General features: G+C 45.3%; 1 protein-coding gene across 2 annotated transcripts in view; it reads left to right on the forward strand.

Annotated features, from left to right (window-relative positions):
• KANK4 (KN motif and ankyrin repeat domains 4) overlaps nucleotides 1-26,763 on the forward strand; it is a 75,196-nt gene that overhangs the window by 15,792 nt on the left and 32,641 nt on the right. The window contains exons 2-3 of one of the 2 annotated variants that reach the window (XM_027537061.1): nucleotides 18,001-18,214; nucleotides 24,129-24,216. In XM_027537061.1, coding sequence (XP_027392862.1) covers nucleotides 24,201-24,216 — 16 coding nt within the window. In that variant the 5' untranslated portion in view covers nucleotides 18,001-18,214; nucleotides 24,129-24,200. The remainder of the gene's footprint in view (nucleotides 1-18,000; nucleotides 18,215-24,128; nucleotides 24,217-26,763) is intronic. The other variant, XM_027537060.1, reaches the window with a different exon arrangement.

Consider the following 26,763-nt stretch of genomic DNA (forward strand, 5'->3'; position numbering starts at 1 on the left):
TAACCTAGTACATACAAAATATCATTATTTTAATATGTAATCAATAGCAAAAATTAAATGAGATATTTTACATTTGTTTTCTCATCGTAAGTGCACATTTTACCCTCACTTACTTTAATATGAAATCAATAGCAAAAAATTAATGAGATATTTACATTTGTTTTCTCATCTTAAGTGTGTATTTTACACTCACATCACATTTTAATTCAGACTAAGTGTTAAGTGTTAGTCGCTCAGTCATGTCCAACTCTTTGTGACCCCACAAACTGTAGCCCTCCAGGCTTCTCTGCCTATGGGATTTTCTAAGCAAGAATACTGGAGTGGATTGCCATTCCCTTCTCCAGAGGATCTTCCCGACCCAGGGATTGAACCCGGGTCTCCTTCATTGCAGGCAGATTCTTTACTGTTTGAGCTACAGGAAAGTTTTTAATTCAAACCAGCCACATTTCAAATGCTCAGTAGTCGCATGTAGTTCGTGGCTATGGTTTTGGCAAGAGTAGTTATGAGGCTTCATTCACTATTAAACCAAGAAGGCTTATTTTGTGATGGTAATGGGGTGCTCCTGGGCACTGCCCTGTCTCTCCTGCATTCCACTGAAGTAGTGAAGAGTAGCCCCACCTGCTGCTTCTACCCACTTGTCAACTCCGGGCATCTTCCCCCTGCTTTGCTGACATGGGTTTTCTCAAGACTTACACCTTTGGGTTTTTAGGATGCAAGGCACATGTTCTTCTTCCTCCCCTGCTCCTCACTGAACTTTTCCCACATTCCTCTCCTGCTCGCTCTTGGTCTTCACTCCCACCACCTTTATAACCATCACACCAATCATACCAATATGGATGACTCTAGAATCTACACTCTTGTCTTCAAGCTTCTCCCCTGCTCCAGGCCCACCTTTTCTACTGTCTGCTCGGTCATCCTTGGAGGATAAACCCTTCTCTTTGGGTGAACACACTAGGCAGACACATTCGTTCCTGAGGACAAATGGTCCAGCCTCCAAATGGACCATTAACAAATGGTTAAGTCACTTCAGTCGTGTAGACTCTTCGCAACCCCATGGACTGTAGCCCGCCAGGCTCCTCTGTCCATGGGATTCTTCAGGCAAGAATAGTGGAGCGGGGTAGCCATTCCCTTCTCAAGGGGATCTTCCTGACCCAGGGATTGAACCAGCGTCTTCTGCATTGACAGGTACGTTCTTTACTACTCATGCCACCTGGGAAGCCCAAGCATTTGCTATACTTCATCCCCATTCATCTGTACAGCCCTGTAAGGAGGAAGTTGCGGGTGTTTGCTTTTGTTTTTGTTTTTCTATTTTCAGTTTGTGGACACAGGGACTGGCAGAGTTTAGGGAATTTGCTGAACGCGTGCTGGTAAGTGGCAGAGCTGGGAATCGAACTCAAGCCTGCTTTATTCTAAAGCCCACATTGCTGATCTTCATGCTCTCCTGCCTCTGGCAGTTCCAGCACTGGGCTATGCTGTTTTCAGAATTGAGTATGTACTGTCTATATACTCATCCTTAGAAGAACACATCCTTCTGTGCCTATGTGGTCTGCGTGTTGTTGTTCTACCTGCTGTTATCCAGGCTCATCCCTGGTTTATTTCTGAGTCTGTGCCTTAACCTTTAGTGTTAGCACTTGAAAACCTTCACTGAGACCAAGTCCCCTGCTGTGAAGTGTCAGTGCCTAGAAGTAGGAATGTGAACACATTTTCCAAGAGGTTATCTGTTTCCCTTTCTGAGGTCTTAGGCTCCTCATCTGTAAAATGAGAGAGTTGCTTCCGTTAATTGCAAGAGCCTGTCCCACCCTTATGCTCCACGAATCTCTTTCATGGTTCTGCTTCCTGGGGGCTTACTGTGTGCTCAGCACACGATGGATGCTGTGGGCTGTGCAGAGAGAGCACAGAGACATTGCCCCAGCTGTCAAGGAGTTGACAAAACTATTCTGGAAGACAAGCCAACATTCAGGAACCTGCCAGCAGTATAAGACATTATGTAATTATGCCTGCAATCTCAGATTATATACATTTGTGATGGTTCAATAAAGGAGAAGAAAAGCGGCTGTTCTCTTAAAAGAAAAAAGAATACATACATAAAAGGAGCAGTTAGTGGAAAGCATGAAGTCTGGCCAGCCTGCTGGTTGGATTTGCTCCTCTCTCTTCCCTCTTGAAATCATTCTATAAATATTTACTGTCTACTAACGGGCCAGGCTCTGAGGACACACACCCTCCCTCACTGTAGCTGGAGTTATATCTGAAACCCAGCCTTCATCTGGTTTCTTCCCTGTAGAAGAACCTTTGCAACTTTCCAACTCTCTAACAGGATAAAACGAGCTGACCTCCAGCTCCTGCCTTCTTCCTTCTGGGCCCCTCACACCTGCACGTTAGGCCCGGGGCACTGGTCATTCCTCAAGCCCAGTGTACCCGTTTTCATTTCTGGGATAGAGGGCTGCTTTCCCAGCCTACCTGGCAAACTTCTATTCATCCTTCAAAACCCAGCTGAGATACTGCACTGTGATGCTTTCATGGTCCTCCATCATGCCTTTGCCCACTGCTGTGACACCATGTGTCTTTGTTTAGGTCTTCACCTCTTGTTTTGAACCATGAATTCCTTGAAGGATCTTTATTCCCTGGCTTCTTCATCTGTGAATCCACCGAACCTATCCCTGGGCCTGAAGAATAGTTTCTGATCAGTGGCTAATTGAACATCATTCATAGAGGCTGCTGTTTGAACAGGAAGCTTCCCTTTCCTTCTCTCAAGCTGCTGGGCTGTTTAACTCCATGCCTCATGGCCTGCAAAGCAGACTGGATGGTTGAGAAAGCATCACTACTTCCTGTCTCTACACAGTAGTGGAGACACCCCACCACAAGAGCCTCACTATAGCCCTGGAGGGGGACTTTCAAAGGCAGCAGCTGCTGACACTGCACCCAGCAGAGGGCTGCGGTGAAGGAGGCATTTGTGTTGGGCTTGGCAGGCAGGGGGCTTTGTGCTCCAGAGCACAAGTGGGTAAGTATGTCGGGCAGGCTCCAGGCTGCACACGCCTGCCCAGGGCCTGGGCCTCTAACGCCTCCTGCCCTGGGAAGAAAAGGAGGCATTGTGTGCGCTGGCTGCCCTCCAAGGGAAATATTCCTGTTGTTCTTCTATTTGGAACTGCTCCCCTTTTAAAGGGGAAAAGTCCAGAAGTGAAAATCTCTCTCCACTCTAACACATCCTGTCTACCAATTCCAAATCAGTTGCTGCCTTTGAAATATTAATTCATCCATCAATTGATTCATGTCACTGTGACATCTTCAAGGAGCACGGGTATGGGTCATCACTGTCCTGGGCATGAGGGACACAGCCCTCATCCCTTTGAATTCCTGATTGAAGTGAAGTGTTAGTTGCTCAGTCGTGTCTCCTTGTGACCCCATGGACTGTAGCCCTCAGGCTCCTCTGTCTGTGGGATTTCCCAGGCAAGAATACTGGAGTGGGTTGCCATTTCCTTCTCCTGGGGATCTTCCCGACCCAGGGATTGAACCTGGGTCTCCTGTAATGCAGGCAGATTCTTTACCATCTGAGCTACCAGGGAAGCAAGTTCCTTATTGCTGGGTGTCCACATTCTTGTGAAGCCTGGCCCCACTCCTTCTCTGGGGCCTGATGTCCCTCCGCAGCTCAGCACTCCCACCTCAAGGACTCTGTCTGCCCTGCCTGTCCGCCCCCTCTACCACCTAGTCCTGCATAGTATCACCCCCGAGAGGTACGTGTTTTCAGCTCACCACCATTCCCCCCACCTAGGCTTGCAGGCCGGTGTGGGCAGAAGCATGCCTCAGTCTGGGCATAGAAACTTAGCAGGAAGACCTGATTCAGCCTTAGCTCTGCCTTTCATTGTCTTTGTGACTTGAATCAAGTTCCTCAAGCTCTCTGAACTTCAGCTTCCTAATCTGCAGAACAGGACAAATGACACCTGACCTCGCACACAGAGCCGTCGGGGAGGAGGAAGTGGTATGGTGCTGCCTGGGACAGGGCCTGTCCTGCCACATGGCAGCTCTCAATGAATAATGACCATACAGGGAACAACTATTGAACACTTACTACTCCCTTCCTTCCCTCAGACACCACAGCAACCACGGCTTATCTTGGAGTGTTTTCTGCATGCCGATGCTGTGTTAAGTCCAGGCATGTTACCATCATAACATCAGCCTCTAAGGTGTGTGCTACTGTCTATACCCTTTCATAGCTGAGGAAACTGGCTCCGAGGTAGAGTGACATGGCCAAGGTCACATAGCTTGCAAGCACGAAGTGAGGAATTATGCTGAGGTCTGTTGGATACCTTCCCATCACTTCCCAACCAGACAGACACCCATCACAGGCTGGCTTCTTGGTGCTGGGATCTGCAGCATCAGCATCTTTTGAGAGCTTGTTGGAAATACAGACTCTCAGGCCCTACCCCACCCGCACTGACTCAGCATCTGCATTTTATCAAGATCTGTGGGTGTTGGATGTGCGTAATACAGTTTGAGAAGCACTGAACTGAGTCCCAAAGTGTTTTGAGGGTTCGGGATGGGGAACACATGTATACCTGTGGTGGATTCATTTTGATATTTGGCAAAACTAATACAATTATGTAAAGTTTAAAAATAAAATAAAATTTATAAAAAAAAATGAAAAAAAAAATAAAAGTAAGTTAGAGCAGGACTTCTCAAACTATAGAGTGCCTAAAAATTACCTGGAGGGCTTGTAAAACATTGATTCCTGTCCCAGAGATCCTGATTTTTGTATTCATTGTTCTAGTCTTTAAAAAAAATTTTTTTTATTGGAATATAGTTGCTTTGCAATGTTGTGCCAGTTTCTACTGTACAGCAAAGTGCATCAGCCACATGTATATACAAATTGCTTCCCTTTTGGATTTCCTTCCATAATTTAGGTCATGGAACATTGAGTAGAGTTCCCTGTGCTATGCAGTAGATTCTCATTAGTTATCTATTTTATACATAATATTGTTAGTGCATATACACCAGTCCCAATATGCCAGTTCATCTCACCGCCCCCCCACCTTCTCCCTTGGAATCCATATGTTTATTCTCTATGTTTGTGTCTCTTTTTCTTTGGAAATAAATCTATACCATTTTTCTATATTCCACATATATGTGTTAATATATGATACTTGTTTTTCTCTTTCTGACTTCACTCTGTATGACAGACACTAGGTCCATCCATGTCTCTACAAATGACTCAATTTCATTCGTTTTTATGGTGGAGTAATATTCCATTGCATATATGTACCACATCTTTATCTGTTCCTCTCTGGAAGAACATTTCCATGCTTCCATGTCCTGACTATTGTAAATAGTGCTGCAGTGAAGATTAGGGTGCAAAGTGCATGAGTCTTTTTGACTTATGGGTTTCTCTGGGTATTTGTTCCATTCTTATCTATTGCCTTCACTTCATGGGTTCCTCAGAATAGGTGTAGTGGATGTGAGTAGGATCCAGGCAAACTTCTGGCTCACGTCTTGGCCCAAGGCTGCTCCTGGTTTATATATGTGGAGCCATTAAGGGGAATCTGGGCTGGACTTGGGTCCTGCACTAAGTCTTTGGCAGCAGCATCCTACTGCTTTGGGGGGAAATGTTCCACTCTCAGGAAAGGCATCTCTTTCCTAAGTTACATGAGAAAGGAGCTGTGAAGCCCTGCAGCGGCCACATCACCCTCACCCCTGTGAACAAAAAAGAAAGGAAATTAATTTGTAACCTAAAACTCTGAAAATACATGCTTGCAATGGAAATTTTGACAGAGCAATAGATCTGCAAAGAGCATTTTCTCTAAAATTGACATCTGTGTAATTTGACTGCTGCTATCTGATTAAATAGCAATTAAATGTTTCAAGACTCCTTGGAACTTTCAAAGATTATTTGAAAAGTAATTGTATTGTATTGATTAAATAATTTTAAGTTAAGCAGAATGTCACTGCATTTCTTAGTCTAGTCCTTTGCAAATAAATGCATCTTATTTATAGACCTATTGCACGCCCCCAAATGTTGTTTATATGTTAATAATGATCCTATATTTAATGAGCATGAGTGGTGATGGAATTAAACGGTAAATTTGTTCCTTTGCTAAATCCTGTCTTGTTCCTTCTCTTTCTATTCTGACTCCACGGGCAACTCACTTCACAAACAACTGCAGAACTAAAACCTGAAAAGCAGAGAACACTGTGGTTTAAAGCTTGGTTTCTAGAGTGAGACATATCTCCATTTGAATTCCAACCTGCAGCTTACTAGCTTTATGTCCTGAGCCTATCATTTGTGAAAAGGATATAATAGTACCTACCAAATATGGTCATTATGAAATTGAACATTATCACTGTACAACATTGGACAGTGTCTGGCTAACAATAATTTTATTATTATAACAATAGGAGTAGTGACTATTATGATGATGATGCCTCAGTTTTTGAATCTGTAAAATGGATGTGACAGGGAATTAAAAATGTAAATGCATAAGTATTCAAAATTTCTTTGCCCATAGAGCTTTCAAGTAATTCCCTTCTAAGAAAACTTCTGGCATAGCTTGCTTGGCTCTTGCCCCTCCATTATTATGCCACCTGGGGTCATCCAGTGACGAGAAATCTCTGGACAAATGGAGCCAGTATTAGGACTGTGACAAGAAGAGAGAGAGAGATGGCAGAGGATGGGTGAGTGGATGCCAGAGGTGAGGGAGGGGAGGGAGGGAAGAGCCAGGTGGAGAGTTTGCTTAGGGATGCTGGGGAACAGAGCACACGGCTGCTGGAGCAGTTGCTTTGCTGGAAATAGATACTGAGAAGAGCAGAGACAGGAAAGAAAAACTTTAAGACTTTGGCTTTGTGCTAAGAATGCACTTCCCCTTTCGTGTTTTCTCTAGAGACTGCAGTGAAGCTTTGGACTGCCTCCAATTCATTTTTTTCTACTTAACTGCTGTTTCTTTGAACACATCCCGAGCTGAGGCCGGGCCATGAGGTGGCCATCTTTACTTCATTTACAGGGGAGTTGAGCTAGTACCATTCCAGGGCTGAATGAGGATGGGTCAAGGACCCAGTGCACAAGATGTGCCTAATTGCCAGTGGCAACTATTTCCATTGCTGTGCATCACACTTTGCCTGTGGCTAGAGGCTGCAAGCAAAGGTCACCTGCTCAATTTACCCACATCGGTGCATTATCCTCTGTATAAACTGGGGACACCAGCCACATTGTTTGTTTTCAAAGAAACCATCAATGTGGTGTTCTACAATGCTACCCTGCAGACCAGGGCCATCAGCACGAGGTTTATAAAGGAAAGAAGGCGGCTAGGGGGCAGAATCTGACCTTGGCCTTGCTGTATGGTATGGGCAACTCCTTGAGCTGCAGTTGCCCCGTTAGTAAATGAAGATAAGGTCCAAGGTCCTGTGTTGTGTTTCTCGGCTTCAGGTGCAGACAACAGCAGATCATCAGAAGGACTAATTGCACACTCCACCACCTGCATTGCTCTGAGCTAGTGCCCTAAAGGAGACCCAAAAGTATAAAAGAGGGGCCTCAATTAAAAAAAAAAAACTCCTAAAATCTGACTGGAAGAAAAAATGTGAACATCTTTGTGTGTGCGTGTTTTTTTTTTTTTAAATTGGAGTTACCTAATGAAAGTCCAACCAGTCCATCCTAAAGGAAATCCATCCTGAATATTCATTGGAAGGACAGATGGTGAAGCTGAAACTCCAATACTTTGGCTACCTGATGCGAAGAACTGACTCATTTGAAAAGACTCTGATGCTGGGAAAGATTGAAGGTGGGAGAAGTGGATGACAGAGGATGAGATGGTTGGATGGCATCACTGACTCAATGGACATGAGTCTGAGTAAACTCCGGGAGTTGGTGAGGGACAGGGAGGCCTGGCATGCTGCAGTCCATGGGGTTGCAAAGAGTTGGACATGACTGAGAGACTGAACTGAACTAAACTGAATGGAAGTCTGGGCTTCCCTGGTGGCTCAGATGGTAAAGAATTCAGCCGAAATGCAGGAGACTCACACTCAATCCCTGGGCTGGGAGGATCCCCTGGAGAAAGGAATGGCAACCCACTCCAGTATTCTTGCCTAGAGAATTCCATGGATAGAGGAACCTTGTGGACTACAGTCCATGGGGTCTCAAAGAGTTGGACACAACTGAGCGACTAACACTTTCACTTTCAATGAATGTCTACCTGTTATATGTTCCCAATGTGTAACCATTTTATGACACTTTTGAGCTGCTATGGGGTGATACAAACATGGGATGTCAGTTCTGGAAACACCTTTCCTTAATGACTTTAAAACAAAACTCATCAAAACAAAACCTAAACCAGAATAGCGTATAACCTTCCTTTGTATTGCCATGTGGCACACTGGCAATGAACCAATCAACAAGGAAAGTTTAGGTTGATAGAAGTTTCTCGAGCCCTTCTTCTCTCACTGCCTCTCTCTGCTTCATCTTTAATGACACCCAGCCTGTCTTCAGCCACATGCTGCTGAGGTTGAATGCTCATCGCCCTTGTCTGACCCACATCGCAGGTGCCCGCTCCTTTATCGACTGTGTTAGCTAGAGGGCCAGGCGGAACCTTGTGAAATAATAATAAAAAGCCTTCCAACTTGCCTGGAAAGTTTGGAAACATCACTGGCTTCACCCAGGTATCTGGAGATGACTTATCAGGTTCAGTTTTGTTTAACGGACTTCCTTGTGCCAAGAAAAATCTTCCTCCCAACCCAGAAGGCAGATGCCGCAGCCCACACAAGCCCTCAAGTGTCTGCACCTGCAGCCGTGTTCTGAAGCCAGCCTGATGCCTATGAAGTCTTCCGCTGGAGCCTGATCAAGACCGTGATGCTGGGAGTGGGGGCTGCCCAAAGAGGGTAGGTTCAGGGGCAGCCCACTGCAGAGGGTGTACATGTGCTTATTCTTACGATACTTTCACTGAAGTGACCCAGGAGGAAGGAGAAGAGGCTGAATTCCTTGATTTACTCCCAGTTGTGGTTCCAAGCTCTTTGGACTGTAGCCCAGTTTGGCCAAGTGAAAGATCTTGTGGCCCACTGAGCCCACTGATTCTCACTTTTGGGTGAGAAAGAATTTGGTAATAAAGGACAAAGGGGAAGAGAAAAATAATCGACATGGTGCAGTAAATCCTCAGGACAAAACAATCAGCAGGAACTCTGAAGGGTAATTCTCCAAGTAATGTAAATTAATGGAATAGAACAATTAAAAACCCAGCCAACGCTGATGCCTCATTGTAGCACTCAAGGGTCACAGTTGCAAACAACAGAACTGATTCTAGCAAGTTTACGTCAAAGAGGAATTTATTAGAGGATGTCAAGTCACTCCACCACCCTCCCCAGGACTGCTTGCCTTCAGCCCTGGATTTTCCAGGGCACTTCCAAGCTGAGGCCTGGCCTGGGAGCCTCTGCATGTTGAGCGCAGGTCCCACAACGGGGTCCTAACTGTAAAAGAGGCTGGCACTGTAAATTCTGTGTTCTACCCTGAAGACGTAGAACTCCTAAGGAAGGAAATAACCCAGACATAGGAAGGGTGTTCACATGGCGCTGGGTAGCCCAAAAAAACACAGCAAATATCTTTTGCAGTAATAACAAAGCACCCTTCCTGAAAAGTGCAGGATTTCCAGCTCTTTGCCTGCATGCGTACACCCTAGTTCTGCAGTGTTGTTTACTGATGGATGGAGGTCATACTTTTGTAGAACAGAGAATTAATATTCTCAGTAAACTCTTCTAATAAACTAATTTTCATGTATGAATGCCAAGGTTTATTAATTCTCAATTATTTATTATGTTCCTAATTCCTTATAAAAATGAAATCCCATGTATGAAATTTCCTTTGAGGGTAATGAAAATGTTCTAAAATTTGATTGTGGACTTTTCAATAATGAGTTCCGGGAATATTTGTATATTCACATTTCTAAGAATGACACCTTTATCTTAAGCCTCAAAATGGTTCAAAATGACCTCAAAATGGTTCAAAATCCTAAACTTAAGAGCTAAAACTATACGGCTCTTAGAAGAAAACATTGAGGAAAATTTCTATGGCAGTGAATTTGGCAATAATTTCCTGGACATGATACCAAAGCACAGGCAACAAAAAACAATATGGATAAATTGAACTTCATAACCTTTGTGTATCAAAGAACACTGTCAAGAAAGCAAAAAGATATCCTACAGAATGGAAGAAAATATTTGCAAATTACATATCTGATTATGGGTTAATGATATTAGTGATACTAACCCATTATCAGATATGTGATAAAGAACTCTGACAACAAAAACAAACAACCCAATTAAAAAACGGACAAAGGACTTGAATAGACATTTCTCCATTGAAAATATACCAATGGTCAATAAGCACATGAAAAGATGCTCAATAATCATTAGTCATTCAGTTCAGTTCAGTTAAGTCACTCAGTCGTGTCCGACTCTGTCCATGAATAGCAGCGCGCCAGGCCTCCCTGGCCATCACCAACTCCCGGAGTTCACCCAAACTCATGTCCATTGAGTCAGTGGTGCCATCCAGCCATCTCATCCTCTGTTGTCCCCTTCTCCTCCTGCCCCCAATCCGTCCCAGAATCAGAGTCTTTTCCAATGAGTCAACTCTTCACATGAGGTGGCCAAAGTATTGGAGTTTCAGCTTTAGCATCATTCCTTCCAAAGAACACCCACGACCGATCTCCTTTAGAATGGGCTGGTTGGATCTCCTTGCAGTCCAAGGGACTCTCAAGAGTCTTCAACACCACAGTTCAAAAGCATCAATTCTTCGGCACTCAGATTTCTTCACAGTCCAACCTTCACATCCATACATGACCACTGGAAAAACCATAGCCTTAACTAGACGGACCTTTGTTGGCAAAGTAATATCTCTGCTTTTGAATATGCTATCTAGGTTGGACATAACTTTCCTTCCAAGGAGTAAGCGTCTTTTAATTTCATGGCTGCAATCACCATCTGCAGTGATTTTGGAGCCCCAGAAAATAAAGCCGGACACTGTTTCCACTGTTTCCCCGTCTATTTGCCATGAAGTGATGGGACCAGATGCCATGATCTTCGTTTTCTGAATGTTGAGCTTTAAGCCAACTTTTTCACTCTCCTCTTTCACTTTCATCAAGAGGCTTTTTAGTTCCTCTTCACTTTCTGCCATTAGGGTGGTGTCATCTGCATATCTGAGGTGATTGATATTTCTCCCAGCAATCTTGATTCCAGCTTGTGCTTCTTCCAGCCTAGCGTTTCTCATGATGTACTCTGCATATAAGTTAGTCATTAAGTGAAGTTGCTCAGTTGTGTCCGATTCTTTGCGACCCTGTGGACTGTAGTCTACCAGGCTCCTCTGTCCATGGGATTTTCCAGGCAAGAATACTGGAGTGGATTGCCATTTCCTTCACCAGATCTTCCCGACCCAGGGATTGAACCCGGTTCTCCCACATTGTAGGCAGACGCTTTACCGTCTAAGCCACTTCTAAGGGAAGTCATTAGTTAGTCATTTAGGGAAATACAAATCAAAGCCACAATGAGTTAACACTGCACACCTACTATACTTACTAGGATTCCTATAGTGATTTTTTTTAGTTGAAAAAAAAAACATGTTGGTGAAGATATGGAGAAACTGGAACCTTCATGTGTTGCTGGTGGGAATGTAAAATGGTGTAGCTGTTTTGGAAATACTTTGGCAGTTACTCAAAATTTAAGCATAGAATTAACATATAACCCAGCAGTTTCATTCCTAGGTATATATCGAAAATAAATGAAAGCAGGAACTTGAACAAATACTTGTACACCAGTGTTCACAGCAGCATTACCACAATAGCCAAAAGATGGAAACCACGAAAGTGTCAACTGATAGATGAATGGATAAACAAGGTGTGGTATGTACATATGATGGAATATTACTTGATCATCAAAAGAAATGAAATTTTGGTGTATGCTGCAACTTGGATGGGCCTTGAAAATGCTAAATGAAATAAGCTAGACATAGAAGGACAAATATTACATAATTCCACTTACAGAAGGTACCTAGAATAGGCAAGTTTATAGAGACAGAAGGTAGAATAGGTCTTACCAGAGCTGGGAGCAAGAGGAAATGGGGAGTTATTGTTTTAATAGGTTATAGAGTTCATGTTGGAGATGATGAAAATGTTTGGGTTATAGATAGTAGTGATGATTACAGAGCATTGTGAAAGCCACTGAATTCTACATTTACAGATGGTTAAAATAGTAAACTTTATGGTATGTATTAACTTATTTTGGGCTTCCCTGATAGCTCAGTTGGTAAAGAATCTGTCTGCAATGCAGGAGACCCTAGTTAGATTCCTGGGTTGGGAGGATCCGCTGGAGAAGGGATAGGCTACCCACTCCAGTATTCTTGGGCTTCCCTTGTGGGTCAGCTGGTAAAGAATCTGCCTGTAATGCAGGAGACCTGCGTTTGCTCCCTGGGTTGAGAAGATCCCCTGGAGAAGAGAAAGGCTACCCACTCCAGTTTTCTGGCCTAGAGAATTCCATGGACTGTATAGTCCATGGAGTCACAAAGAGTTGGACACGACCGAGTGACTAAGCACACACACACAACATATTTTACCATGGGCTTCCCTAGTGACTCAGTGGTAAAGAATCCACTTACCAATGCAGGAGACGCGAGTTTGAACCCTGGGTCGAAAAGATCCCCTGGAGAAGGAAATGGCAACCCACTCCAATATTCTTGCCTGGAAAATTCCATGAATAGAGGAGCATGGTAGGCTATAGTCCATGGGATTCCAAAAGAGTCAGACACAAGTTAACGACTGAACAATATTTTACAACAATTTAAAAAATTAGGTTGTGACAATGTTGGCACATCTCTGAGTATGCTGCAGCTATTGTATAATTTTTATGGGTAAATTGTATGGTATGTAGATTATATCTAAATAAGGCTTTTAAAAAATCCTTTCCAGCTCTGGCAGTCTCTATGATGTATCCATTAATCTGTTTATTTATTCATTAATTCAACACATTTTTGTTGTGTTCCTACCGTGCCAGCTGTTAGGAATAAGGAGATAAATAAAATAAATGCAATTCCTGGCCTTTCCTTGCTTAAAACACTGTGGGTTTTAAAAAGTAATCATAGCTAACATTTACTGAGTGTTCACTAAATCCTGAGCATTGGCAGAAGCACTTAAATGTACCTATCTCGTGCGGTTCTCCCAGCTGTGTACTGAACTGGGCTCTTCTTGAATAAGGAAATGTGCTCAGGGTCACACAATCAGAATTTGAACTTGGTCTATCTTACCTTGAAATCCTTGCTCTTAATCATTCATCACCATATGTGGCAGCTGTGTTCCAGCACCTGAACTTGGGATATTCCCTGGAGACCTGCACATAGGCCTGTCTGACAGGCTGGCTGATCTGGGTAGCATTGCAGGGAGGGTTAAACTTGAGATGAAATGATCTCCAGGAGGAAGTGTGTTTGGAAAATAAGGCTTAAGTCCATGGAATCTTGCACAGCCATTTACAGTAATCACTATAAATCGGGTATCACTGTATTTTCTAAATGTTACATGATAAAATTTTAAATACAAAATCAAATTCATAATTAAACTTGTATCATTATGTTAATAGATACTATATGTATTATTTATTAAACACAGACTATATACCAGCCTCTAAGTTGTTGACCTGTCATCTTGTTTAATTCTCCTGACAGATCCATGATGTGTACAGTGTGTTACTATTCCTATTTTACAAGTGAGGCGGCTAAGGCCCAGAGTAGTAGTTACTAGTTTAGTCGCTCAGTCATGTCCGACTCTTGTGACCCCGTGGACAGTAGCCTGCCAGGCTCCTCTGTCCATGGGATTCTCCAGGCAAGAGTACTGGAGTGGGTTGCCATTTCCTTCTCCAGGGAAGACACAGAGAGTTTAAGTAATTTGTCCAAGGTTGCCCAGTCATTAGCAGAGCTGGGATTCTAGCCATGGCTTCTTGACTTGGAGTCCAGACTCTTAGCCACCATACAAATTGCTCTTCAATTATGTTAAAATATGCAAAATAGATGGGCATGAAACGAGTTGTATCAAGATGGGGGGATGATGGTGATTTCCCACTCCCCCCAACAACCCCAGTAATTTATTGTTTTCCAAGAATACGTCCTATTAGTGATGACTTTTTTAGACCAACAAAAGAAATCACTGTTTCATTTTGTTGTATTTGGTTTTGCAGTTGCCTGTGCGCATGCACAGACTAAGCCAGAGCAGTTGCACACACAAGCCGGGTGCTGGGAGAGGCCTGCCCCTATGTGGGCTGCAGCTGCCCTGACTCTGCTGCCATCTTCTGGGAAGGGGAGGAGAGTGTCCCCTTATCACACTTCTCAACACTGAGGACCTCTCTTTAAAAAAAAACTTGTTTTTCTAACTTGTGAGAGAGTCTGTATCAAACTGTGGTTGAAAGCAAAACGGTACCTGGATTCGAATCTTGGCGCTGATGGTCTCAGTATCTGGGCAACTGCTCTCAGCCTCAGCTTTGTCCTCAAATAATGGAAATAACCAGTACTACTGTATAGGGTCATTGTGGGAATTAAATTGGCTGGTTTCGAAATGGACCTAGAGTGCCCGGCACAGTGTAGGGTAGATAAATAGTATGCCCTTCTGATGTTTCTCTGGCATCTTTTTGATGATTAATTCATGTGGTTAAACATTTTTCTAATAGTAAACACCGGTATTTCTTCTTTCCTGAATTGGTTGCTTGTGCCCCTTCCTAATGGAGAAGGCAATGGCAACCCACTCCAGTACTCTTGCCTGGAAAATCCCATGGACAGAGGAGCCTGGTAGGCTGCAGTCCATGGGGTCGCTAAGAATCGGACACGACTGAGCAACTTCACTTTCACTTTTCACTTTCATGCATTGGAGAAGGAAATGGCAACCCACTCCAGTGTTCTTGCCTGGAGAATCCCAGGGACGGGGGAGCCTGGTGGGCTGCCGTCTATGGGGTCGCACAGAGTCGGACACGACTGAAGCGACTTAGCAGCAGCAGCAGCCCCTTCCTTATTTGTCTACTGGTGTCTCAGTTTTACAGTGTGTTTAAGTCAGAGACTAAGAGCATTCTGGAAGGATCTCTGTGAGGGGAGGGATGTGGAGTAGAGGTCTTTTCCCTGGGACCCTGATGCCTTTCTTTTTTTCCAAGGAACATTGTTTACTGCAGCCTCCTCACTCCCTGCAACAGGCCCTGTTTCCTCCCTGAGAAATTTTCATCTGCCTTAAAGGGTCAGCCATTTGAATAGCTCATTCCCACTGGACTGCTACACCCACCGATCTCCCACGAGTGACTTCTTCCTGCGTCCAGTGAAATTGTGTTCCATCAGAATGGCTGTAACCAGTCTGCTCTGAAGCTGTTTCAGCAGTACGTGTCCCTAAGCAGTGTGCTACTTCCCAGCCCTGTGTAATCGCACAGACTGCCAAATACCTGACCTCTCTGGGCAAAGTGCAAAAGCCTAAGGAACCGCTTAGATAAAAGGCACATTCTTCAGATAGTTCCACCTCTTTTCCCTCTTGCCTGGTGCCATCTTGTCTGACTTAGATGCCTACCTTTTCTTCATCATGGAGCAAAAGGGACCTGGGCCATAGAATTTGGAGGTTTCTAAATTGCAAAAGGAGTCAAACCTCCCCCCAGACAAATAATCCCTGATGGAAAAGTTTTCTTGGATAAGTGTGTCTGGGTAGCTTGGTGGTAACATGAAATTGGCTACTAGTCTTAAGATATGTGTCTGAGTGAGGTGTAGGGGTAGAGACATGCCAGTGTCCCAACATGGTAAGGGCCAGAGGCTGTGGAGAGGAAGCTCAGATTTCCTCTCCAAGGTCGTTGGCTTTTCCCATGAAGATCTTCCCTAAATGCGAGATCACCTTCTGCCTTGAGAGCACTAGCATTGAAGCTTACATCCTGGAGCCCCGTGTCTCCTGAATTCACCCACATACCCAGTTCAGGCTTTGTGATTTAGAGGAAAGAGTATTAGAGTGGAAGACAGAATATTTGAGTTTGCATCGAGGCTTTGCCTTTTCTTACCTTTGTAACCATGGGAACCAACTTTGTTTTCTCATCTGGAAGATGGGGATAAGATTCCTGTTTCTGCTCACCTTTACGCTTGACCATGGAGTAAACTGTGTGTACTGGGTAAGGGCAAAAGACAGAAAAGACAGAAGAATCTCCTCTCCTCTTAGAGATATAGGCAGTCAGCACCGTGCCTAAACCAGTACCTTGTGTGGAGTGCAGAGAACTGAAAGTGCTACCTGTCTTCAGAAAGAGATCTGAAGGAGGAAGGGCGACTTGGTTCGAGGCATATGTGTGTGCGTGTATGTATTTTCCTGTGACTCTGCTGTCCTGATACCTGAGCCAAGCTGATCTGTGGCACTGCTGCTGTTGTGTCGCTTCAGTCGTGTCCGACTCTGTGCGAGCCCACAGACTGCAGCCCACCAGGCTTCCCCGTCCCTGGGATTCTCCAGGCAAGAACACTGGAGTGAGTTGCCATTTCCTTCTCCAATGCATGAAAGTGAAAAGTGAAAGGGAAGTCGCTCAGTCGTGTCCGACTCTTAGCGACCCCATGGACTGCAGCCCACCAGGCTCCCCTGTCCATGGGATTTTCCAGGCAAGAGTACTGGAGTGGGGTGCCATTGCCTTCTCCATGGCACTGCTAGGGGCTATTATTTCCTTCCCTTATTCTGCTGAGTTTTTTTTTTTTTTTCAGTCTGATGAGAGGCCTGGCACCTGTTGGAAAGGAGAGGTGCTTTCTTGGTACCTAAGGGAGTATCTGAAGAGGTCACCTGAGTTTATAGCCATTGGTATCGTGGATAAGTTCAGTTTGACAACCTTTATGGAATGTCGAGCTCATGATGCTGGTCTGGGAGACAGACGCAGAGGCAGCAATTAGAATTCAGGTGATAACTGCGGCAGTCGAGGGCTGACAGGAGCAGTGGAAACAGGAAGGCTGGCTACAGCACTCGGCGGGGTGGGGGGATGCTGAACAGAGCTTGAGGGGACAGATGGGAACTGGCCAGTGTTCCCAGAAGAATGTTAGTTGCTTCAAGAAAGACTCAGTTCTGCGAGCAAGCCTCTCACCATTTTGTCTTGAATAAGGAAGAGTTTATCTTGGGAGAGGAAATGGGAGGGCTTACCTCTGTCACATAGAAAAATCAGAGAGGCAGAGTAGGTGGCTAGAAAGTCATAGGACCTAGTGAATGGAGAGCTCTTTTTAACTCAGCTTCCTGGTGAAATGTCTTATGCTTCTAGCATTTCTCTAGCTAATTCTGAGGGGATGGTTGATGGTCATTTAAAAGCTATCAGAGAGACAGTTTGCACCTCTGTATATTTTTTCGTATAACCGCAAAGTGTATTTCTGATTTAAATTTTGATGGTTTGGTCTGCATGCTAGTTAAATACTTTTAACAGTTGAAACAAGTGAATGTTGGCATTTCCTAGCCTTGTGCATCACATCATCCCATGCCCTTCAGTAAGTTTGTTAACCTCTGCCTTGAGCAAGATGCTCTAGAGTCTGCCAAGGAAAGTAAGAGTATGATCCAGTGTAGTAGGAAAAACACAGAATTCTATCCCAGGAATCTTCATTTTAATCCAGATTCGCTCATGGGTGAGCCAAGGGAAGTCACTGTCTCTCACTTTCTTCACCTGTCCAGTGGGGACGCTCAGCCCTGCCCGGCTGCCTTAAGCTGGAGGTGAAGTGCTTCCCAGTGTCCCGGGCTGGATGCAGTCAGCACTTCAGGGTGACACTCAGCTCTGGCATCAGTTTCAGTGTGGGTTAAACAGGAATCTGCCCTGGCCTCTGAGAACACATCTTGACAGGCAGTGTCTTCAAAGGTCAGAGCTGCTTCGACATGTCTTCCTGACAGGGCTTCATTTCCAAGGACAGCCTCCTTTGACTAGAGCCACGGAAGGTCAAGGGGATAAAGTCCTCTAATCCTTTTGCTGAGACTGTATACGGGAGCCCAGATGCTTTCCTGGCCCATTTGGAAGGCACCCACCCCCCTGTATCTCCTTCAGGTCTGGTGGTGGTGCTAGATTTGCAGAGCGTCTGTGCCTGCGCCTCACACCTGCCTCTGCTCCAGAGAGCTGCGGCTGCAGTGGGCTGGCTGGGACACCCTGAGACCTTGCTCTTGCACAGCTGCCTTCTCCCCGGCTCCTGTACCCGCCCCTCTGAAGTCACTGGTCCGCGCTACAGTTGGAAGCCCTGCCTGGAGCTGGATCCTTACAGAAGGTACTTCCTTGCCTTTCTCTTTCTGCCAGAATTGGGTGCGTATCAGTGCTGGGGCATCAGATTCGTAGAGCAGCGGGAAGCGGGGGCTGCCTGTCTGGCCCCAGGCGCTCACTGGTCATTGTTTCTTCCAGCTCTGCCCCATAGACTTCCAGTCGCTGATTGATGGAGGCAGTGAGCAGTCTGGGGATTGCTCACAGAAGCCTTGCTCCGCTGTGGGATCCAGGAGGTGGGTGGGCGGGGGAGGAAGTTTCTAAGACAGAGACTGGAAGAAAGAGATGCATCAGTGGAGGGTTTCAGCTCTTTAGGATGCTGTGTTCTCATTAGGAACAATTTTATTAATGAGCCGCTCAGCTGCAGGGAGGGAGGAGGAAAAGCATAATTAATTATGACACCTGTCCCAGTTGAGCGCCTAGCTCTGGGAGAGTCCAGGGAGAAAGGTGTGTACCATTTCAGCGTCTTCAGATGCATCCCTCTAAACTGCTAGCAGCTCTGAGAACAAACTTTCTAATCGAATGATCTGTGCTGTTTTCCTCTTTCTGCAAGATCTAGTATCAGCTTATTGAGCATCAAATTCCTTTCTGATCCTCAGCTTATTGAGCATCAAATTCCTTTCTGACCCCAGTCCCCTCTTTCTGAGAGCCAAAATGAAGTCAGTGTTTGCTTTTCCAGCAAGGTCACAGATCACCTGACCAAATCTTTAACAGCTAGGGAGCCAGTGCTGTCGTGCTGAACTCAGGAGCGATCAGCTCCGGTCCAGCAGCAGAGCCCCCGGGAAGAGGTGACTTCTCTGGCTCCAGGCTGGGGCAGGGGAAGGATGCCAAGGGAAGGTACTGTGGTCACTGCTTCCCTCCTTACAGTTCTCTCTTCTTCATGAAGCTCCAGATTCAGCTGCTGCAATGCAGGCAAAAATGACAGACACATGCAGAAAAATGTGGGAACGGAGTTAATGAGATTGTGTTAATGAGATTGTGTTAATGTGTTATTTATTGAGCGTGAATTATCTCTTTGTTTCCTGGGGTCGGTGGGGAGCGAGCCCGCTGGAGAACTCGTTTGGTGGAAGCTTTTCCAGGAGTATGTCTCACTCCCCCGGTGCCTGTGCTTCAGCCCTCTTAAGCAGCTCTGTCAGATGCCTCCGGATTCTTAGCACAGGGGACATTTCCACTTGGAGGCGTGGGGCCCTGTAGTGGGGAAGCGGGAAGCTCTCATCATTTGGGGAGATCGGAACCAGGTATAAGTAATATTTTTTCCTCTTTTGGAAAGAGCGTTTTTGCCTCTGCAAGAGGTCGTGCAGGGATTGACAGATCGCTGTTGGTGCACTACCTTGCTAAATATTTGACTTTGTTAGGTTGAATTCTCCAAGAATTCTCATGGCAATAAGGCTGTGCTTTGAGCCAAGTTTTCTTTTTAAGGAAATCCAAGGTGCTATTTATTTTGGCATGCAGCCTGTTCTGGGATGAAATATGGCATTTTTATTATTGCAGAATAAAGAGACGTTTGAAAGGAACACAAGTACAGAGCTAGGTTTCAGTTTCAGGGCTAAATAGAGGAAGGTTTCTTTGTATTTGGATTTGAGGTTAAAAATGGTATCATTAAAAAGAATCAGTGTGGAGGGAGAGAGTGTGGGGATATACTGCTGGCGCTGGGCTGACCCAAGGAAATCCATGCTCCTGGGCATGGGCTGTGCTGGAACCGTTTCTAACGTGGCCTGGTAGTTACATATGGGCCATCACTGCTGTCTGCCAATGACTGCCTCTGGTCAATTTTGAACTGAAAGCCTCAGTCCTCATCTCTTCACTGCACATTGGCTTTGAGAGGCAGGGTGGACTGCCCCTAATTAACTGGATAAATTTGGATTGGCCGCATAGCTTTTTTGTGTCTTTGTTCCTTATCTGCAACTTGGAGATGATCTGCCACATGTTAGGATGGAGGTGGATGGGGTTGGGGGAGTGTCTACAGAAAATAAATTGTGTAGGAGTTCTGAACTTCACAAGCTTAATAGGGGAGAAAAACTGGAAAAAGATACAGTTGTACATACTCAAAACATCTAGAATATGATGAGCTCGTGAGAGAGGTTGGGAGCTAACTGGGCATACTTGATCCTGGGATAGGCCATAAACAAATGAAAGTTACATAACACGACTAGGTGTTACAAGGTTCGAACACTGGGCAGACAGTTTAACAGAAGATGTAATAAACTGCTTCTATGTCAAAATATTAAATGCTCCAGGAGGTTGCAAAATTCCATTTTAAAGGGGAATTCTGTCCAACAAAGCTATTTTTCATATTCTGTTGTATTGCAAACAAAGTAGCGTGTGTTGATAGAGCATTTAGTCTTTGATTCCACTCCCCTGCTGCTGCTGCTGCTAAGTCACCTCAGTCATGTCCGACTCTGTGTGACCCCATAGACCGCAGCCCACCAGGCTGCCGGGTCCCTGGGATTCTCCAGGCAAGAACACTGGAGTGGATTGCCATTTCCTTCTCCAATGCATGAAAGTGAAAAGTGAAAGTGAAGTCACTCAGTTGTGTCCAACTCTTAGCGACCCCATGGACTGCAGCCTACCAGGCTCCTCCGTCCATGCGATTTTCCAGGCAAGAGTACTGGAGTGGGGTGCCACTGCCTTCTCCTAATCACATCAAACATCCACTCACTGGAAGAAAACTCCCTTAGCTAAATTCTGAGATGTTCACAGTGAGGACCCTGGGCCAAAGTGGAGAAGGCTGGGGTGGGTAGGGATGGAAGTGGCATGATACAGACACGACAGTGCTCCCTTTTCTTTAGAGCTTTAGAATGAAAGCTTGCTTGGCCCTGTTCTTCAGAGAGTTGGGGTATCAGCTCCATTTAATTTCTCTTGCCTTGGAATGATTAATTTTAGCAAAATTCAAGTCTAAGAGAACAATTAGAGGTCTCTATAGAGTTCTTTTTTAATGAAATTTGACCCCAAGTGTGTTGCAAAGTTATCTGAAGCTCTATGACCTGGTATATGAAGGACTGAATTGTAATTCTAACCAAGGGCAGTGGGTGTGACTGAACTCCTTGAGGTGACAGTGAGTTTCTGCAGCCGGAGGTTCACCTGCACCCTCTTGCTTAGGAGGAGCTTTGTTACTTGGTGTCCAGCCTCAGAGAAGCAGATTGCACTTGGCCAGAAGGACTTACAAAGGGAGCCGTCCTCCTTATGCATGCCCAGAAGATGCGTCATCTGCACTGGAGGGAGAAGCAAAGAAGCAGAGTCAGGAACGTTTTCCCTCACAAAAGAGAGCTAGGGCTCAGTCTTCAGGCTTGCTTATATTAGTGGACAAATGTTTACAAATCACTTTCGTTCCCAGCACAGGCTTGGAGTCGACTTGACTTAAGAGCAAATCCTACACCAGCTCTGGCTTGTTATGTAACTTGGGGCAGGCCTTTAAACTCTCTCAGCCTCAGTTTCCCATCCAAGTACTAACCAGGACCGACCCCGCTTAGCTTCTGAGATCAGATGAGATTGGGCGCATTCAGGGTGGTATGGCTGTAGATAGCCTCAGTCTCCTTGTCTGGAAAATGGGTGACAATAATAACCCTCTTGGGGTTATGGTGAGGCTTGCATGAGGTCATTTGAGTATGCCAAGGGCTCCAAGCTCTGCCTGTTACTCAGTAATGTTATGAGGTGGGAGGAAGAGGGATACGGAGGGAGAGAAGAGGCTGTGATGCTGAAGGGGCCATGTATAGGGTTTTGTCCTCACCCTTCTCCTTCACACTTTTCACCTTGGAGCCGCTGGGCCTCTCCTGCCCGCCCCCCCCCACCCCCCACTGCACCTGGGAGTCCCCGTCATCGGCTGTGGACTGCAGAGCCGGGGCACTGAGATGGGCAGCAGTGTCGTCTGCCCAGGAACCTTCTCTTTCTTTTTTCAATTGAATTATAATTGACATCTAACACTGTGTAGTTGTATAATTGACATCTAGCACGGTGTCCGGCATAATGATTTGATTATTGTATATGTCGTGAAATGACCACTACAGTAAGTTTAGTTAACATCATTATGTCACCTAGTTATTTTTATTTTTTTTGTGGTAAGAACTTTTAAGATCTACTCTCTTAGCAACTTTCAAAAAATACAATACAGTGTTGCTGACTATAGTCACTATGCTGTACATTACATGCCCAGGTCCTATTTATCTTAGAACTGGAAGTTTGTATCTTTGGAGCTCCTTCACCAATTTTGCCTACCCCTCACCCACCCAACCCCTGCCTCTGACAACCACCAATCTATTCTTTGTGTCTATACATTTTTTTTTTAATGAAGTTTCATGTGTAAGTGATACCATACAGTATTTGTCCTCAGGTGTACCTAAGGGCATTATGGTCAGTGGACTAAGTCAAAGGCAAATACAGTACATGTTTGTGTTATCACAAATGGTGAGATTTCCTTCTATTTATGGCTACATAATATTCCACTCCGTGTGTATATACCTGTACACACACACACACACAGACACCACATCTTCTTTACTCCTTCATCTGTTAATGGACACATAGGTTGTTTCAGAACTTCCTCTTTCTAGCAAGGGTGACCCTCCCTCACCCCTGCTTAGGACCTTCCATGACTTCCCATTGTCTGCCCCCTTAGTGGCCACTCTTAGCCTCCAGGACCATCCGCATTTATCTTTCTTCTCCCTAATTTCTCTACTCCAGCTCCACGCTGCCCCCCAATTCAAGTACTTGTTGCCACAAGGTAAGTGACTCAGTTTCTGTGATCCTTCTGTAAGGAGTGTCTCTGCCTATAGAAACCCTGCCTGCCCTTCCAGGCTCCATCACTCTGCAGTGGCAGAGGCCCTCTGGCTTCTGAGTGGACTGTGGTTATGGGAGACCAAGACAGGAGTGGGTGATAGCTTTGGAGACAGTAGCCTCGCTTACAGAAAGAGTGTACACCAAACTTTCCGTCAGGCAGACTTCAGACTTCCTTTAATTTGGCAGGCCTCATATTTCCCAGCCCTCTTCTCCAGTTTGCTTGTTTGTTTCCCATTTTTTATCCCGGGTTGCTGGGGGCTTCCTGTCATCCTTCTCTCACTTTAATTCCCCCCAGCCTTTCCCTCATCCCTGGTACGTTTTTCTGATCCAGAGGTTGTGGTCAAGCACATCAGGATTCCTAAAACAACCCTGCTTCCACTGCTGAGGTGTCACAGATTATTTATTATTCTGATGTGTGTGGAGTTACAATCATAAAAAGCCAATTTCTTGGGTGATTTATTGTATTGGGGGCAGGAGCCAGGCTGTATACCATTTGAAGAAATAGTTCTGGAAAAGGATTGAAACTTTGGGGAGAATTTATGATCAAACCTCAAGAGACTCTAATTCCGAGTCAGGAGAGCATTCTGCTTGCATAGTCACCGATGTCTTCCGGCCACCTAGGTCAAATGAACGCCTCCTTGTTCTGCCCATGGTTAGAAATCACCCTGAACTATCAGCTCCTTGTCGGTCCTTCAAGTTAGTTCATCTTTGTCTTGAGTCTGATTGGGATGTCACAGATCATTTGAAGGTTCTCTGGTTCCAACTTTTCCACAAAATGGTTTAAAATTCGTTCTCTGTGATGGAAGTGAGTAGATTTCAGCTCCTGATATTAAGGATAGCTGCTTGTTGGAGCCGCAGGCCCAGTTTCTTCACTAATATGCTGAGAGGTGGTGCACAGAACAGTTTACTTCTAAGCCTCAGCTTCCTCATCTGCCCAGTGAGGGAGTCTGACCAGAGACTTCCTTTGGTGTCAACCACTGCTAACATCCCATGAAGACACACCCAAGATTGGACTCTAGGTATTGTGTAAAGCCCTCCTCCTTGGAGGGCTATGAGCTCATGAGCACCCTGGGAGAAAGGTAAGGAGGGGCCCTCTATACTTATTCTAACTGTAATGAGAATCTCCACTTTTCCTTCCTTCTTCCTTTCAGAACTCTCCAACGAATTTTACAGACTTACCGGATGAAGAGTGCCTGAGACATTGGTGGTCAACAATCCCTAAGATGGAGAAGACAGATGGTAGGCAGGCTTCTTTGTATTCCCTGGTCTACAGTGAGCACTTGGGTTGGAAAGAGATTATTACTATAAATACTGGATAGCTTAGGGGAAACATGGGAGACCTTCCCCATATAGGCGGTGCTGGGAAACCCAAACCATGTATTTCAGGCATGAACAAGAGAAGGTGGTAGGGAATGAAAATGAAGCCTTATGTTTATATTGGACTTGGGTAATTTTTGGAGTGTTTCTCATCCTTTCTTGGCACCAAGAAGGGAGCAGGATGACCTCCCTCATTAACCTCATTTTAGAGACAAGGCATGATATGGTAAAATGAGCCAACATTCCTACCTGAGTGATCCTCCAAGGCATTTCACTTCTCTGAGCCTCACTTCCTTCATGTATCAGTTAGCTTTAATGCATAACAAACCACTCAAAAAAAATATCGACTTAAAGGTATTTATTATTTCTCAAAAGATTCTTTGGGTTGGCCGAGCCTTTGTTCTGAGCTGGGCCAATGTGACTGATCGCTGTTGGACTTATTTATGTGTCTATGGTCTTCTGGGTGACTTGACCTGACGGTTTAGAATGGCCACACTCATATGTCTGGTGGTTGACCCCACATCACCTGGGGCACTGGCGATGATTTGGCCGTGTCTCTTTTGTTGTCCAGCAGGCTGGCTGAGGTATGTTCACCTGTTGACAGAAGGGTTTTCAAGCACAGTAAGAATAGACAAACTCCTGTGTGCAAGCAACTTTCAAGTCTCTGCATATGTCACATTTGCTGTTGACCCACTGGCCAAAGCAAGTCACAAAGCCAAGCTAGGATCAGTGTGGGAGGGAAGTACACAAGGGTGGGTTATAATTGTGGCTATTTTTATTAATAGTCTGCTACACCTTATCTATGCTTCTGCTGCTGCTGCTAAGTCGCTTCAGTCGTGTCCGACTCTGTGCAACCCCATAGGCGGCAGCCCACCAGGCTTCCCCGTCCCTGGGATTCTCCAGGCAAGAACACTGGAGTGAGTTGCCATTTCTTTCTCCAATGCATGAAAGTGAAAAGTGAAAGTGAAGTTGCTCAGTCGTGTCCGACTCCCAGCGACCCCATGGACTGCAGCCCACCAGGCTCCTCCGTCCATGCGATTTTCCAGGCAAGAGTACTGGAGTGGGGTGCCATTGCCTTCTCCGACACCTCGTCTATAAGCAGATACTAATACCTACTTCACAGGGATGGTGAAGGACTGAATGAGATAATGCATGTAAGGTTGCTGAGTAATCACTACCTAGCCCAACAAATGTCTCAAGGAATGATCCTCCTTTCCCCTCTCTAGGAAATATGCCAAACGTCATGGACTAGACCCCGATCCCCTGACTTCTAATGAAATGTTTTTTTCCAAATCACTGAATGACAGGAAACAGGAGAGCCTAGATGGCCCTTCACTGGTGCAGGGCTTAAATTCTGGACAGCAGCTCCAGCTCCGTTCTATCCTCCTTTCCAAACGCAGTTACCATCTATTTCAAAAGTCTGCCTCTCTCCCCAGAGAGCTGCCTTTTCAGTGCATCCCTGGAAGTGGTCCCACAGAACACCAGCTAATTCCCTTAATGCCCTGGGGGCCTGTCATTTCTGCTTGCCTCATTTGTCCCTGCTCAGCATCCTCGGCACAGCTGCTTGCCACGTGATCACCCACAACCAGCTAAGAAAGGCACCCCTCCCTTCAGGCCCACACATCTCACAAAATAAAGGCAGAAGAGGGAAAAGAGTTTCCGCTGTCTTGGTCTTTTGAGGAGGCTCATTTAATTCCTCTTCTTTCCGGTTGTAGTTTTCGCTATTTTCTCTCTCCATTCTGTTTTTCCTATTTCCTCCAGAAACTGAGTATAGGCTTTTGGACTTTCCCCATCATTTTAAATGCCTTGACTTACCTGTCCTGCACTTCACTTTGTCCCTCAGGGCAATGACTGCGGCACCTCCCTCCTTGCCTGGTCTACTTCTAATCTCTTTTCTCGAGTCTGTGTGTAACTCTTAGGCTCATGACTGCATCTGTAGGTTCCTTTTCAAGGTCTGGTGATGTGGGTGCTTTCAGACCAAGACTCTCTAGGGAATCCTAGATGGCTCTGAGCCTCATATTTGTTGCCATTTAGTTGCTCAGTGGTGTCCGACTCTTTTTCGACCCCATGGACTGTAGCCCGCCTGCTCCTCTGTCCATGGAATTCTCCAGGTGAGAATACTGGAGCCTCATATATCCTACTTTTTCCTTCTCCCCTGACTCATTTCCCCAGGTTCTTCAGAGTTGTTTTCTTGGACTCTCACTCCCTCTTGAAGCTGTCATCCTAACACAGAGTTAAATATTCCAAGAGAGCGCTCAGTCTCAGTGAAAACCCACTGCCCCATTTGGAACCAGCTCATCCTTGTTTTTTGGCCCCTTTGTTGAGTACCTGTGTCATGTTCTCTGCTCATCAGTGCCTACAATCACAAAAACTCTTTGAGTTATGTCTCGTTATTGCTGTGTTACAAATGGAGAGATTAAAGTATAGGGAATTTAAGTAATTTGCCCAGAATCACAGAGGTAGGAGATG

The sequence above is a fragment of the Bos indicus x Bos taurus genome, chromosome 3, assembly GCF_003369695.1.
Source record: "Bos indicus x Bos taurus breed Angus x Brahman F1 hybrid chromosome 3, Bos_hybrid_MaternalHap_v2.0, whole genome shotgun sequence".
In the NCBI taxonomy this organism is placed as follows: domain Eukaryota; kingdom Metazoa; phylum Chordata; class Mammalia; order Artiodactyla; family Bovidae; genus Bos; species Bos indicus x Bos taurus.